Below are 16705 nucleotides of genomic sequence, written 5' to 3'. Positions count from 1 at the left end.
TATTAACCCATTTTAAACTGTTTCATCACATTCTATAGTTACTATTATACATAAAAAAAACCCTTATTCAACACTGAACAGGTATACTAAGATGCAAAAAAAAAAAAAAAGTTATTATCCCACTGGTCACTATTGTTTCCATCCTGATATTTACTCATTCTATGACCACACTCAACAAAACTGAATAATTGTGCATTCATATATTAATACTAGACAGCTTAAAGATAATGTGTACCACAAATCTTTGCCATATCTTATGTTAACACACTTGACTAGCCTTTGTTTTGGAGCTTTGATGCAGTCATCATCAGCTCAAGGTGCAAACAGGAAATAAACTGCTCTGGTCATGTGACAACCTGCACGAATCATGTGACACTGCACATATTTAACTGAGACCCTTTATTTTTTCCATATTTGCATAAAATGCACTAAAACACCAGTCAGTAACATTTTTAGATCTTAATAAATGAAAAACTTTTTTGACCGGTGGGATTAAATGGATTAAGCGCATCAATTTTGATAGATATTATTAATAATCAAACATTCTGAGCGATGACTCTTTGTCTCTGTTTATAATGATTTGTACATTAAAGACATTAAAGAGCAGTGCTGGTAGATTACTTACTAATTGTAGTCCATTACTGGTGACAGATTATTAAAACTAACGTAATCTAGGTTACTCATTTTTCTACTTTTTGGAATACCTTTAGATTACTTTTTATCTAACTTGTTTTAAACGTACCATTAAATGTATCATATTGATATAAAAAAGCAATGGGAAAGAAAATATATTGCGCTTTTTCATATTTTTCATATTAACATCATCAAATGCATTAATCATTACATTACACCAGGCTTTCCCAAACTGGGCTTAATGTAAGAACTGCAGAGGGGTTGGGAGTTGATAAAAACATAATTCAATCATAAAAATGTTAAATGAAGTGAATTATTTAAACCATAAAAAATATTAATATTTTAATAAAAATCAGAGAACTATAAACATGCAAATGTGTTATTAAATTATTGAAATATTAACTTCCTCCGAGATATTTCAAGAAAATATTTCATTTCTAAAGGGTTCAGCTGACAAAAATGTTTGGGAATCCTTGCATTATATGAACACACATTAATAAACATGAAAACAGCAATGATATCCCAGGTTTGAAATATTTTTGTCCAGATTTCCAGAATCATCAGTTACTGAAGGATATGAGGAAGACTGCACATCACCAGTGTTTAGAGACTTATATAATTATTTGTTTCATACGTGGACTAATTACTTGAGTGGAGCTTTTCCTCCAAGTTCAGAAGTATGGATTGGAGAACTATTTGCATGACCATTCTGTTGTCCTCAACACTTCTCGCTTTTTTGTGCAGATGACTGGTTTAATCTCCATCTGCTGGCCATGAATGATCTGAGGGCAGTGTTCTCTCTGTGTCAGTTTATATACTGCTTACACTCAGTTTATATACTGCTTACACTCAGTTTATATACTGCTTACACTCAGTTTATATACTGCTCATACTCAGTTTATATACTGCTTACACTCAGTTTATATACTGCTTACACTCAGTTTATATACTGCTTACACTCAGTTTATATACTGCTTACACTCAGTTTATATACTGCTTACACTCAGCTTATATACTGCTCACACTCAGTTTATATACTGCTCACACTCAGTTTATATACTGCTCATACTCAGCTTATATACTGCTTACACTCAGTTTATATACTGCTTACACTCAGCTTATATACTGCTCACACTCAGTTTATATACTGCTCAGACTCAGCTTATATACTGCTCATACTCAGCTTATATACTGCTTACACTCAGTTTATATACTGCTTACACTCAGTTTATATACTGCTCACACTCAGTTTATATACTGCTCATACTCAGCTTATATACTGCTCATACTCAGTTTATATACTGCTCATACTCAGTTTATATACTGCTCACACTCAGTTTATATACTGCTCAGACTCAGCTTATATACTGCTCATACTCAGCTTATATACTGCTTACACTCAGTTTATATACTGCTTACACTCAGTTTATATACTGCTCACACTCAGCTTATATACTGCTCATACTCAGTTTATATACTGCTCATACTCAGTTTATATACTGCTCATACTCAGTTTATATACTGCTCATACTCAGCTTATATACTGCTCATACTCAGTTTATATACTGCTCACACTCAGTTTATATACTGCTTACACTCAGTTTATATACTGCTCATACTCAGTTTATATACTGCTCACACTCAGTTTATATACTGCTCATACTCAGTTTATATACTGCTCACACTCAGTTTATATACTGCTCATACTCAGTTTATATACTGCTCATACTCAGTTTATATACTGCTCACACTCAGCTTATATACTGCTCATACTCAGTTTATATACTGCTCATACTCAGCTTATATACTGCTCATACTCAGTTTATATACTGCTCACACTCAGTTTATATACTGCTTACACTCAGTTTATATACTGCTCATACTCAGTTTATATACTGCTCACACTCAGTTTATATACTGCTTACACTCAGTTTATATACTGCTCACACTCAGTTTATATACTGCTCACACTCAGTTTATATACTGCTCATACTCAGTTTATATACTGCTTACACTCAGTTTATATACTGCTCAGACTCAGCTTATATACTGCTCATACTCAGCTTATATACTGCTCATACTCAGTTTATATACTGCTCATACTCAGTTTATATACTGCTCACACTCAGTTTATATACTGCTCAGACTCAGCTTATATACTGCTCATACTCAGCTTATATACTGCTTACACTCAGTTTATATACTGCTTACACTCAGTTTATATACTGCTCACACTCAGCTTATATACTGCTCATACTCAGTTTATATACTGCTCATACTCAGTTTATATACTGCTCATACTCAGTTTATATACTGCTCATACTCAGCTTATATACTGCTCATACTCAGTTTATATACTGCTCACACTCAGTTTATATACTGCTTACACTCAGTTTATATACTGCTCATACTCAGTTTATATACTGCTCACACTCAGTTTATATACTGCTCATACTCAGTTTATATACTGCTCACACTCAGTTTATATACTGCTCATACTCAGTTTATATACTGCTCATACTCAGTTTATATACTGCTCACACTCAGCTTATATACTGCTCATACTCAGTTTATATACTGCTCATACTCAGCTTATATACTGCTCATACTCAGTTTATATACTGCTCACACTCAGTTTATATACTGCTTACACTCAGTTTATATACTGCTCATACTCAGTTTATATACTGCTCACACTCAGTTTATATACTGCTTACACTCAGTTTATATACTGCTCACACTCAGTTTATATACTGCTCACACTCAGTTTATATACTGCTCATACTCAGTTTATATACTGCTTACACTCAGTTTATATACTGCTCACACTCATCTTATATACTGCTCACACTCAGTTTATATACTGCTCACACTCAGCTTATATACTGCTTACACTCAGTTTATATACTGCTTACACTCAGTTTATATACTGCTCACACTCAGTTTATATACTGCTCACACTCATCTTATATACTGCTCACACTCAGTTTATATACTGCTTACACTCAGCTTATATACTGCTTACACTCAGTTTATATACTGCTCACACTCATCTTATATACTGCTCACACTCAGTTTATATACTGCTTACACTCAGCTTATATACTGCTTACACTCAGTTTATATACTGCTTACACTCAGTTTATATACTGCTTACACTCAGTTTATATACTGCTTACACTCAGTTTATATACTGCTCAGACTCAGTTTATATACTGCTCATACTCAGCTTATATACTGCTCATACTCAGCTTATAATAAAATATAAACCACTACACTTCAATTCTGGCTTGTAATAGTCACTTTAAAACCAAATACTGTGGTTGCTGCTTGAAGGTCATAGTGTACCTGTTAATAAAGTGCTGATTTAGGGTGTTAGACACTGTTTATATACACTATACTGACCTCTAGCTATTTAGATAAACTGAAGAAGCCCACTTCATTTAAAATTATATATCATATATAGACAAATGAGAGAAGATGATTTCATTACAGTAAAAAAGTAATTTTAATAAAAATGATATGTCATATGACATTAAAACACTTTTGATATACAAACAGGTGACAAATGAATGGACAATCCACAGGGTAGCCTGACAAGCGTTCTGCTGCCATGGTTTGTGTCCCTGCAAACCAATAGAAAGCTGATTGATGAAGCATTGATGAAACATTTCTATCCATGGGATTGTGTCCCATTCACACAGATCACAGTCATCTGATCTGAAACCAGCAGCACTCTCCAACATCTTCATCAAAACACCAAATGAGGAAATATCTTTGGAAGAAGTCATTCATCTCTTCAGCTCACTCTGAAAAATAAAGCTTTCAACAGGGTTTCCCCCCACAGAGATGCCACAGAAGAAACATTCTGGACAACCTTTCACTGATCAGTTCTTAAGAAAACCATTGTTTTCTTGGTTTAAAGAACTTTGTAATAATCTGAAGAACCTTGTGTTCACTATAAAGAAACTTTTGTGCAATGGAAAGATTTTATGAATGTTTAAGGTTCTTAAACATCCATGTATATGCCAATAAAGCCATCCATCTATCGTTACCAATAAAGAACCTTTAATTTGAAGAAATTAGAGTCAATGCCAAAGTGCACAGAAGCAAATGGTGGCCCAACACCATAAAATACACTTTATGTTGGGTTTTCTTTGGATTTGTCACTATCATATCTTTATCATATCTTCACCGCAGCAGAGTTATCCACTCACTGGATTTGGCTGTGGATTTATATTCTATCGCCCTAAACCAAGCCTACACCTCACCAAAAACTACAGGCATTTTTATATTCGCAAAAAACTAATTCTGTATGATTTATAAGCTTGTTTCCCCATGAGTCAGTGTGCATTCAGGTTTAAGTCCCCACTGGGTTAGAAAAACAAGTATCATTCATACACAACACACATTCACTCTTCCAGCTAATTTAGCATATCCAGGCCACCTAACCTGCATGTCTCTGGACCGTGGGAGTCCGGAGCACCCGGAGGAACCACACACTTACTTTGGGAGAACATGCTAACTCCTGTCAAGTATCTATATGCCAGTATTTATTCTTAAAGAAATGTCTAAACAGAAAAAAAATCGAAGCATCTCAGAATCATGACAAGTGATTCTGAAATATAACTTTTGTGCAATGATCTGTTCACAGAATTGTAATCATTATGGTGTAGCATCCAACACCATGATACAGTGATGAATGTTAGGCAGTCAAAAATACTGCAGGTCTTTGCAATGTTTCAGAAGGTTGTTAGAGTTGTATAAATGCCCCATTAGCCAATGTAATTATGTAATCAAGATGTAATTAAGACACAACCCCAAGGTGGCGTTTCAAGGCACTCCAGCAGTGTTCTGACACTTCAGCAGCAGATGCAGGAGGACGTTGGATTTGATGCAGCCCTCCAGCGCACGGCACAGTTTACCCACGGTGATGCCCAGCAGGCCCTCCTTCATCTTCCAGCGCTCCAGCATCTGGTGCACCTTCTCTACCAAGCCGTCGCGGTCATAGTCGTGCTCGATGGTGTCCACGTCTATGTCGGTCAGCCCCAGTTTCCGAGCCACCTGCTTCCAGTTTCCACCCACGTTCTGACGCACCACATCCAGGTGGATCTCAGTGACCGTGTGCTCCTCTGATCATCACAACACAATCAAATGGAGAAAATCAAACACATCTGGCACAAATAAAGCAATGAGAGTTCAGTCATTTAATCAGGGCTACTATAAAATGAGGGCTTTAATAAGGCGAGGCACTACAGGGAAAAAACATGCTTTGGTCAATTGTGAGATTTTGGGCTAATTGGCTTTCCATAATCTGTTGTTTCAAATGAGCGTTTTAGGTGTTTTTTTACTTTTAGGTGTTGCTTTAATTGCACTTTATCTATTTGCATCTGTAGTTACAGTCTCCACTTCAGCAGCACTTACACACACAAAATCTTACGTTTATTCCTATTTTCTGAAGGTTTTTAGAGAGAGATTTGTGTATTATAATAATAATAATAATAATAATAAATATTTTGCATATATAATTAACATTCTATCCTAAAATATTGTGATTTTTTTTTCTATTGAGAGTATTTTCTGATTAATGGAGTGAAAAAAAGACAAATCCAAAATCCCCTCTGTGAAGACCTTTAATACGTCAATAATTTTTTTTTTTTTTAAGTCTAACAAGTTACTTAATTCAGTGTTCAGATTTTTGTTCTGGAAATGTATGCAAACTATTGCTTATTTAATTAGATAGCAGCTCACTAGGTCTGACACAGAGACAGTCTTACCGTACTTCAGCAGAAGCTCATTATATCTGGTTCTGCTGATGGATCCGGTGGATAACGAGCTGGAGGGGCTGTTATCAGACACTCCCAAATTCATGGTGTTGTAACTCCCGATTTGAATCGCACTGGCATTCGAGATGGTCACAGGCCACCCTAATGGAAAACCAAACAAATCAGGAGAAAATGTTATATTATGTACACACACACACATATAGATAGATGGATAGTTAAAAACATTCATATAACTACCCAAACCACCTACCCCCACACACACACGTACCCCAAAATAAAACATTCTCAGATCAGATTGTTGTTAAAGGTAGTCAGGGTAGCTTTGAAAGCATAAGATCCCACCCTCCCTGCATAATCACTCTCCAAAGCCACGCCTCCTTCAGGCAGAGCAGAGGCTAACCAGCCACACGATGAGAGACGGTGCCAACGCTGTCAGATTAGCTCATGTCTCATTCACCGCTGAGAAAACAAAGCGCATAATAATACAATAATAAAGCCTTCGATTCTCACTCGATCTGCGATAGCGTAATGAACGCGCTGATGACGTGTCTGCGCGGAAGGATGCAAATACATACATTCACAGGCATTTATAACAGCCTATCATAATGTTCGGACCGAAGAATATGACTAGACGAACATTTTATGGTCCTACGCCATCCACAGACAATATAAATACATTTAGACCACTTTAGACTTCGTGATTGCTATCGGGATGTGAAGAGACTTTCCACCAGCGTAACAAAAATGTTTCTGAACCAAATCACCTACCTTGCCTTTAACTATAAACTAAAATACATAAAAATGTCATTACTTGAAACAAAATAAATGTTAACTGAAATAAATAAAAAAAATATTCAACTTATTACATTCAGTTAGTTGCCTAGGCAACATTTATACATTTTCTATTAGTTTAACTTGTAGAACTAAGAATAAAAAAAAAGTTAATAAAAAATACACAGACATAATAATAATAATAATAAACTAATACAATTTACAAAAAAACACAAAACTTTTACTAAAATAAAAGTAAACAAAATATAATTCCAAATATTAACAAAAATAATAGTATCCACCTTATTTTTCAATGCAGAAGTAAATCGTTTTCTGTGAATGTGCGAGACTTCAGGTTCATTAGTTACGGTCTAAAATAAAGTAAAATTATAAAATATATATAAAATAAAATATGATTCATTGTGCAGCCCTTTCTATTCACTATCCTTTTAGAGCTGCTGATTCTGTTGAAAACTGATGCTATTTTCCTGTTTATCACTGTCTGTGAAGCTGCTTTGACACAATCTGTATTGTATAAAGCACTGCAGAAATGACTTGTTAGTTGTGAATTGTTAACTGTACCCGAGTCAGATGGAGGACATACGACAGGTGATAAACGCAGGCCAGGGTGTGAATCCAGCATATAAGACTCCGCTGCACGAGATTCACGGTCTGGACAGGACTTGATGCGATTGTACGACGGATGATGAGGATGCTGGAGTCTGTTGTAGTCAGAAGAAGGCATTGAGAGCTGACTCGCCAACTCTGGCCTGTGCAATCCGTCAAATGAGCCTGCAGGCCTCAGCTGGAGCTCCTCGTCTGGGTTTGGGTTAGCGGCGGGTTTAGTCCAAGACTTCACAGAAGAAGCCTCTCCGGCCCACCTGCTGCTGGCTGGCTGCTGCGGGAGAGGATTATAAACGCTGGCGTCCGGCTGATCCACTATACGACTGCCGTATTTGTGGTAGTTGTACTCTTGAGCCAGTTTGAGCTCCAGATTGGGAGAGCTGGGAGGCGCAGCGTCGACCTCCAGCAGAGACTCTTCAGGGGTCATGAAGCTGAGGTCTTCAATGCTAGCCTCCACCGGGCCGATGTCTGAGCTCCTCAAGGGCCCTGGAGAGTCTCTGGAACACGGCGAAGGGTCTGCGGACACAAGAAGAACAGTCAGCATTGCATTTACAAGCATCTGATATCAGGTATCACATTTAGGTTAGAAAGACTTTGTGGAAGCAGTTTTCTTGATGTGATTAGAATGTTATTTAAAGGATACGTTTATTAGAATGTTCTGCAAACTTTATTTTCACCCCAAAAAAACATCATCTCAACCATAATTTTTTATATTCTAAGAATGTTAAAATGTCCAGTTTTCTCATGGTTATTAGAAAGCTAAAGGTTACAAAAATGTTTCTTAGAATCTTCATCAAGTACAAATAACATTCTAAGAATGTTTCCTCTTAACGTTATGAGAAGAACATGCATCAAATATTAAGAACGTTACATGAACATTAAAAATGTTGCGTCCTAACATTTATATAGCTTATAAAAATATTAGTGAAAGTTCCTTGTTTGCTGGGATGTGACTCATGTACAATCAACATGGTTGCAAAAAACATTTATACAGACTAAGAAACTATTTATTTGAATTCACTCAGTGTAATCGCACTAATATGATTAGTGTAAGTCAAATGTTATAATTGCATTCAGAAATGGACCTTTTTCACAGACCGCGATGACGCATTTCCACAGTTATTAACATTGTTATATTATATGTTATATTTTCATTTTAAAATACTTTTAGTAGTGCTGCATGACAAATCGTTCAAATTTCAATTGTGGTCATGATTTGAAAATGCTTCTCTTGATTTATTAAGCACAATCATCTGAGATATTTGCCCGCTGCTTATTTATTCTGAAAACATTTTAATTGTATATTTGCATTGTAAATATACAAATGAACTTGTATTCACTTTCCTCTCTGATTCGGCACAAATTCAACTGTTTTCACATGTTTTGGGTGATTGATGTTAACTGCATTATATAATTTGGTTTGGAAAAAAAGTAGCAACATGTTTCATATGATAAAAAGCATGGCTGATATTGCAGAAAATATGGTATATATTTGATGCACAGTAAGTGGTCTTTAGTGAAATATACAGAATATATATATAATGTCACAATAAACACAAAAAGAGGCACTGGATGTTAAATGGATGCTGAGCCCTGACTGGATAAACCAGCACACCTTCAGCAGTGAGTGAGTCTGTTGTGAGGGACTTCATCTTTTCTACCAGCTCCTCTGGGCCCTCATACGTTCTCTGTGCAAAAGAAAACAATGCAATGAAATAATCCTAGAAAAACTGTTATGCACAAGTAATCTCTAGGTTAAATAACAGAGTTATTTAACAATTGTGTATGTGTGCAGTCAGTGATTTGCTGTGAAAGTGAATAAAGCTTCAATTGTGATCCTCATATAAAGTGATCATGACACTTCATAATAAATCATACATGTAAGAAATCACACAGGGTGAGTAAATCATGACACACTTTTCATTTTTGGGTGAACTATTCCTTTAAGAGGCAAATAAAACTATAATGCAGGAACACATAGGACTGTCATGATTATGAAAATTAATGAAGAATGATGCTTTGTTTTGTTCATGTCAGATGCAGTGTAAGTTTAAAACAGTGACAACCTCTTGTGTCATGCACAGTAATCAGATCAAATTAGCTTAATCAGTTACACCTAATTAATGTAATCCAATAAAAACAGCAATATATTAAATGTGAAATGTGGCAGCATGTCTAAGAATCAGTGAATCAATGTTTGGACATCCGAACACTTACAGATTCACCGGACACACGAGCTGAGAAAGAAAATAACCTCTCACCATCAGACTCTCCAAATCCGCTTTTACATTTGCTGCCAGCTTCTCCTGGTAAAAAGGTAAGAAAATTGCAAAGCTATCTGTAAAAAAAGAAAAAAGAAAACAAATAAATTAATAAACAAATAGATAAAACGTTTAGTAGCTTACGTAGTTCAGATAAAGAATAAAAATGAGTCCAAAGAGAAAGTAATCCAGGCCTAAAATCAATAGTCAATTGAGAGAATAAACTGGCTTTGGCAGGCAAATAAAGTTAAGTTAAGGCCCTTTATACCAAGAGCAATAATTCTGTGCCTCATAATTTGTTACTAATATACTCAACTGATTCAAAATAATGCATCTCAATTAATCCCATAAACTGTATCAGTATGTTTGAGGATGCTATGTCAAGTAAAAGTAGATTTTACCGCATTCTGTTCCATTCATAATCAACTAAATGAATGTCCCCTGCTAAACACGTCTGGTAGGGAAGATGCGTTCTCATTGGCAGGCGTGACAAAACATTCATTTTGTATCCAGGATGAACCTTCAAGGCTTCTACCTTTAAACGTGGGCCGGTGCCGAGGGTCTTCCTTCCAGCAGGTCTTCATGAGCTCTATGATGTCTTGAGGGGTGTCTGGTGGGATCAGAGCTTCGTCGGGACGCTCACCCTGACACACACAGTGGCAGATCTGATCTTCACTCCTGGCATCTGGAAAAATATATATATATATTAATTCACACTTTCTGGGTACTAAACCTTGGTCTTGAGTTTGATACGCTGCAAATATGAAATGGGGTCAAATATTAAAGAGCATTTGCATGCAATTATGGCTGGGCGATAAAACGGTAATTATCGCGATATAATCGATAAGTTCGCTAAATGGTGGATATGTTTATGCGGCAAAAGCGCTACTCATTTGAGCGTTTATCCACTTGGCTCCAGTGTTGCCAACTTAGCAATTTTGTTGCTAAATTTAGCAACTTTTCCTTACAAAAGCACCTAGCAACAAATTTAGCTATTTTAAAAATTTATTTGGCAACTTTTAGCAACTTTTGATAAGTGGCTCGAATGATAAAAAGGCACACATTTTCCATCTAAATCAGGGTTTTTCCTACATTGAAATTTTTTTTGGCGGCCGCCAGAGTGAATGTTTGTCCCACCAAAGCAGTATTTGATCGGTTGATGTGATTTATGAGTGATGTAAATGACTGCTGCACTTGTGATAGCGCGCATGTTAACTGAGGAGACTCTCTCTGGGCCTGTTTACCTGCTCACTTCATGCCTTTTCTCTGGTCGGACAGCTATCCAATCGTGAAAAGACCAGTCCTCCGAATTCGAAACGCTTTCCAGATGGATTTAAATATTTATAAATAGTTTAATAAAATATTTAGCCTTAATAATCCACAGTAGTCTCAGGTTATTTATATGACGATGTGTAGTTAAAATAATTGACTTTAGACTGAGAGAGGTGAAACCAGCCACAAAGCAATTTGTTAGCCAGCAGCTGATTTTATTCAGATGTATGGAAATTAGACTACTAGTTAAATATAAACTTTTTAATTTTTTTACTTTTTCAATATTGTTATAATTGTAATTATAACTGTGAGGTCTAGCAAAGAGGGATCCTCTCTTACAAAAATATGAAAGCCAGTTTTATTATATTCCCTGACAGTGGCTGTTTTTTCTTTCATGAATGAATATAATTAAAAATCAAAACTGTTTCTTTGCATTTTAGTTATGGTCAGTATTGTGTTCGCAGATCACGTGGGGAAGGTACTTTTTTTACTGTGTGTGTGGGTGACCGAGAAATGGAAAAGGTACTAGTCATTTTTCAGGACAAATCTGTTATCCTTTATCCGTTGTTACTCTGTAACCCGAAAACACAAAATTCAATGCGTAATATAAAATGCAGTAAAAAACCTGTGAAAAACCAATACAGAAAATTCCTTCATATTATATTCCTTCAACAGAAGAAAGAAACTCATACAGGTTTGGAACAACATGAAGGTGAGTAAATGATGACAGAATTTTCTTTTTTGGGTGAACTATGCCTTTAAGTAAACCACTGGGCAGATTTCAATTTATAAAAAGAAAAAAACTGGGGGGATTTAAACTCTTGGCATCTGGCAACCACAACCATGAACGCAGATTAATTGGGATGCACAATGGAAAAAAACATGATTTTTGTAAATGGTTAAAAACGGAGTTATCTGTTTTTGCAAATGAACTCTTGATATAGCACACGAGTGATATGAATAGTAATGTTGTTATTATTGAGTTGTATTGTAACTCAGCCGCCCAGGGTCACATTGCAGCATGGAATAGTTAATCATGCGGTTGTGAAGCGAGACTCACTCTCATAGGGCTCGCGGCCGGTCAGGACGACCCAGACGACGATGGCGAAGCTGTAGACGTCAGATTTCTCAGTGGAGCGGTTGTTGATGCTCTTCAGGTGCTCAGGAGCCATGTAGCACAGAGTGCCTGCGGCGCGCGCACACAACTTCTTGCCCGTATGACTCTGTCTACGAGACTCCTCTTTAGTCAGCTTGCTCCACATCTGAGACGTGGCCAGACCGAGATCTGCGATCTGATGCAGAGCAAACAAAACACAGCTCAGAGTGTGCATGAAAATCCTTCACGCCAGATGTATTTTTATAGCGCTTTTCAAAGCAGCTTTGATTAATGTTAATGCTTATAATATGTGACCCTGCAGCACAGAAGCAGTCATGAGTAACACAGGTATATTTGTAGAAATAGCCAACAATACATTGTATGGGTCAAAATTATACATTTTTCTTTTACGCCAAAAATCATTAGGATATTAAGATCATGTTCCATGAAGATATTTAGTAAATTTTCTACTGTAAATATATCAAAACTTAATTTTTGATTAGTAATATGCATTGCTAAGAACTTCATTTGAACAACTTTAAAGGAGATTTTCTCAATATTTAGATTTTTTTGCTCCCTCAGATTCCAGATTTTCTAATAGTTGTATCTCAGCCAAATATTGTCCGATCATAACAAACCATACATCAATGGAAAGCATTTTTATTCAGCTTTCAGATGTATAAATCTCAGTTTTGAAAAACTGACCCTTATGACTGGTTTTGTGGTCCTGGGTCACATATCTTAATGCCTTACAGTCACATTTAGCAGATTAGAGCTGTGTGATAATAGAGGTTATATTTTGTAACGATACAAGCAATCAAGCAGCTAACATTTGCTATATAATATCACAATAAATTATTATACTGGATGCATGTGGATAAAGTTATATGTGCTATATATCCAACTTTATATATAGAGTTGTGTGATATTGTTTACATTTCACAACAACGTTCAGTTATTTAGTATGCGTAAAGAACTTTAACAATACATATTACATTTGATCATTTTATCATCAGGAGATTTACATGCGCTCTCAGCTACAAAAGCATTTGAAAAAGATACATATTTGTAACTTCTTTACCCCTACAGGCTGTATATTATACTTGAAAGTACATATTAGTAACTAAATGGTACCGTTTAGTACCTTGTGAAAAGGTATCGCCCCAGTGAAAAGTCCATCATCTAAACTATGGGTGAATATTTTCAGTAATGTCAATATTTATCTTTTTTTTAAAGTGTGTACTGTGGTGAATTTAGAGAGAAGTTTCATACTTTTATATGGAAATTCTTGTCCACCAGGATGTTCTCTGGTTTGAGATCTTTGTGAATGACTTGGTTTTCTGTGAGATAAACCATTCCCTCCAAGATCTCCAGAATGATCCTTCCTTTCACAGATATTGGAACAGGCACCTGGAGCAACAAATATGAGGAAAATATTATTAAGAGATCAAAAAGTGGCACATTTCCAAAGTGAAGGGGGATTCACTACAAATGAAGTGCTTTGAGTGAGGAGCTGTTTATTTGCATGCTCTGTCTGTGGATCTGTCGATTCAATAAAGGATTTATGCAAATCGGGTAATGAAGCAAACAATATTTGTATACTAGTGCATGCAAGGGTGGGCTAAGTACCACAGCAGGTGGACTGGGAATACTGTGAATTCTCCTCAGAGAGTGCTTATTATGTCCATTTTCCACATTAAAGACACATTCTCTGATTTTTTCTGCATTTACATCAAAACACCAATTATGTTATAGATTTTGATAATTCAAATAGTTTTTGTTGTAAACTTTTAAGCACATTTATGTTTATGAAAAATGAACCCTTGTGTGTCCTTAGACACATCTTTCTCTTTTTTTCTTTTCTTTTTTTTTATATCAGTTTGGCTGTGTTAATGCAACCAGGATAAATTGTGTCAAAAAATGTGTATTTGTATTGAAATTTTCATATTTCGCCTTCATTGTTTCTCATAAATATATTTTTACACTAGGTACAAAAGAAGTTACACTTAGGACCTTAAAGACAACAATGCCGCAATATTTAATCCCAGTGCCACTGAGCATAAAAGCATGCATTCTTTGCCAAGGTTTCAAAATGTTTACTATTTTTAAATATAAATTTACTATTTTCATTATATAAATGTGCACTGAGAAATATGTGTGTTTGAATGGTAGCTTTTGTTTTAATCTGACACTGCATAAAAATAATAATGCATCAAAATTAATGTTGTTGCTAATTATTGTAAACAAATATGCTTAGCATTTAATACATGGAAAATTTCACACACACACACACACACACACACACACACACACACACACACACCAACAAAAGTGGCATTATGTAAACAAACGGACATTTAAATAGTTAAACTCCTGAAAATTAACACATTTTTTATGATCAGCACTGATGTTGGTAAAAAATTAAATCTATGTCAGTGAAAGCCAAAAAACATATTAAACTATAATATTTTGATGACATGATCTATTTCGTCAAAGGACCTCTGTGTAACTTTTTTAATTGATGCACAAGGGCTAATACTGTTTTGGTACGTTCAGTGTGTTTTTGGACACTGTGGTCACATGCAGTGTTGGACAAACAGAAATGTGACCCTGGACCACAAAACCAGTCATTCATTTGAACAACTTTAAAGGAGATTTTCTCAATATTTAGATTTTTTTGCACCCTCAGATTCCAGATTTTCAAATAGTTGTATCTCAGACAAATATTGTCCGATCATAACAAACCATACATCAATGGAGAGATTATTTATTCAGCTTTCAGATGCAAAATTGACCCTTATGATTTGTTGTCTAGGGTCACAAATGTGAAACTTCATGTATATTTTGGCATAAAACAGAGTCTGCTGTTACCCTCTCCAGCATGGAGAGCAGGTTTCCTTTAGGAATGAGCTCCATGACTAAAGAATAGTCTCCGTCATCCAGAATAACACCCAGCAGCTTGACCACTCGCTGATGGTTTAACCGGCTCATCAGACTGCCTTCATCCAGGAGAGACTGCTTCTGCCGGCTGACACACACACACACACACACACACACACACACACATTAAACTCAGTCAGTTTCCACAACATTTGAAGCTGTAATGTTGAGCAGGTTCTTCACACTCACCCATTGCGCGGCGGGCCGGTGTAGACCGTCTTCAGCACCACCTGGCCCAGTGTTTTGTGGTAACACAGGTAAACTTCCCCAAACCCTCCATAATCCAAAGGCTCTTTCTTGATCAGATCTGCTGACTTCATAAGACTCAGGCTCTCAGCTGTAGCCATAGTTCCTCTATTCCTACAGACGACTTCCCTGGAGCAACATGAACACAAATCAGACACATTCCACAATCAAACCCAATGAAAACACAACCTCTCTCTCTCTCTCTCTCTCTCTCTCTCTATATATATATGAGGGATTGCGGAAGTAGTGAACATTGTGTCTGACTAAACACTTTATATATTTCCCGACGATCAAAGGAGAAAGTCACAGACAGACTTCAGTTGAGAGAAACACGTTAGAAACAGGGAAATAAATAAAGATCGCTATTCGAAAGCTTGTATTTGGCATTTCTGCTTTCATTCACTACAGATACACTAGTCAGTAACAACGCTAGTTTGTCTTCATTAGTTGACTTCAAATACTAGATTTGTCCTAAAAGCATGTTTAAAGCGACCAGAAAGCCCAGAGTACAGCAGAGTAACACATACCGTGTAACATCACGCCTTTATTCACTTCTGCTTCTCTTCCGGGACATTAGTTTATAAACTGAAAGTAAAATCAGGAAGACAGACATAATCAACAGCAGAAAACCAGATCAACACAACACACCTCATATATAACACATCAACAAATACACATAAAAAAGAGAATTAAAAATGCTGCATCACTGTTTAAGAAAAAAGAGAACATTTTAATGAAATGCTGTGAGTAAATATAAGTAAGTGCCCAAATAAATTATACTTGGCGATAAATAAATAAATGGACACTTCTATAGGGTTCTATAGTCAAGCTGCAATTAATAGAAAATGCAGCAGCTAGAGTATTAATGAAATTGAAGAAACTGTTTTAATGGATTGGTTACCAAAGGATTGACTATAAGTGTATAAAGCATTGCATAACCTGACAGCTTCTAATATTTCTGATTGTTTGTCAAGATATATTCCTAATCGAATGTGCTTTATATGACACAGTCGATCTCAAGCCATCTGGTGGCACCTCTTTTAGTCAATATAGGCCAAAAATGTTGAAATGTCTTC

At 36.0% G+C, this 16705-nt stretch overlaps 1 protein-coding gene across 2 annotated transcripts; it reads right to left on the bottom strand.

The window, feature by feature from the left end:
- Positions 1–4120: 4120 nt before the first annotated feature.
- LOC306881378 (receptor-interacting serine/threonine-protein kinase 1-like) lies at positions 4121–16214 on the bottom strand. 2 transcript variants are annotated; one of them, XM_079435461.1, is made up of 11 exons: positions 16157–16214; positions 15573–15758; positions 15315–15471; positions 13716–13853; positions 12408–12639; positions 10611–10760; positions 10076–10152; positions 9430–9502; positions 7773–8330; positions 6411–6560; positions 4121–5765 (listed from the first exon to the last, which is right to left on the bottom strand). In XM_079435461.1, exons 2-11 carry the CDS (start codon positions 15728–15730, stop codon positions 5467–5469), a joined length of 1992 nt encoding a protein of 663 aa, XP_079291587.1. In that variant the 5' UTR covers positions 15731–15758; positions 16157–16214; the 3' UTR covers positions 4121–5466. The 2 variants fall into 2 exon arrangements, with proteins under 2 accessions (XP_079291587.1, XP_079291588.1); XM_079435462.1 differs by having other exon boundaries at positions 4131–5765; positions 6416–6560; positions 16157–16204.
- Between the last annotated feature and the right edge of the window lie 491 nt (positions 16215–16705).

This window comes from Barbus barbus (assembly GCF_936440315.1).
Source record: "Barbus barbus genome assembly, chromosome: 15".
Taxonomy (NCBI): domain Eukaryota; kingdom Metazoa; phylum Chordata; class Actinopteri; order Cypriniformes; family Cyprinidae; genus Barbus; species Barbus barbus.
Note: the sequence above shows the minus strand (reverse complement) of the source record. Positions and strands in the feature narration are given on the sequence as shown.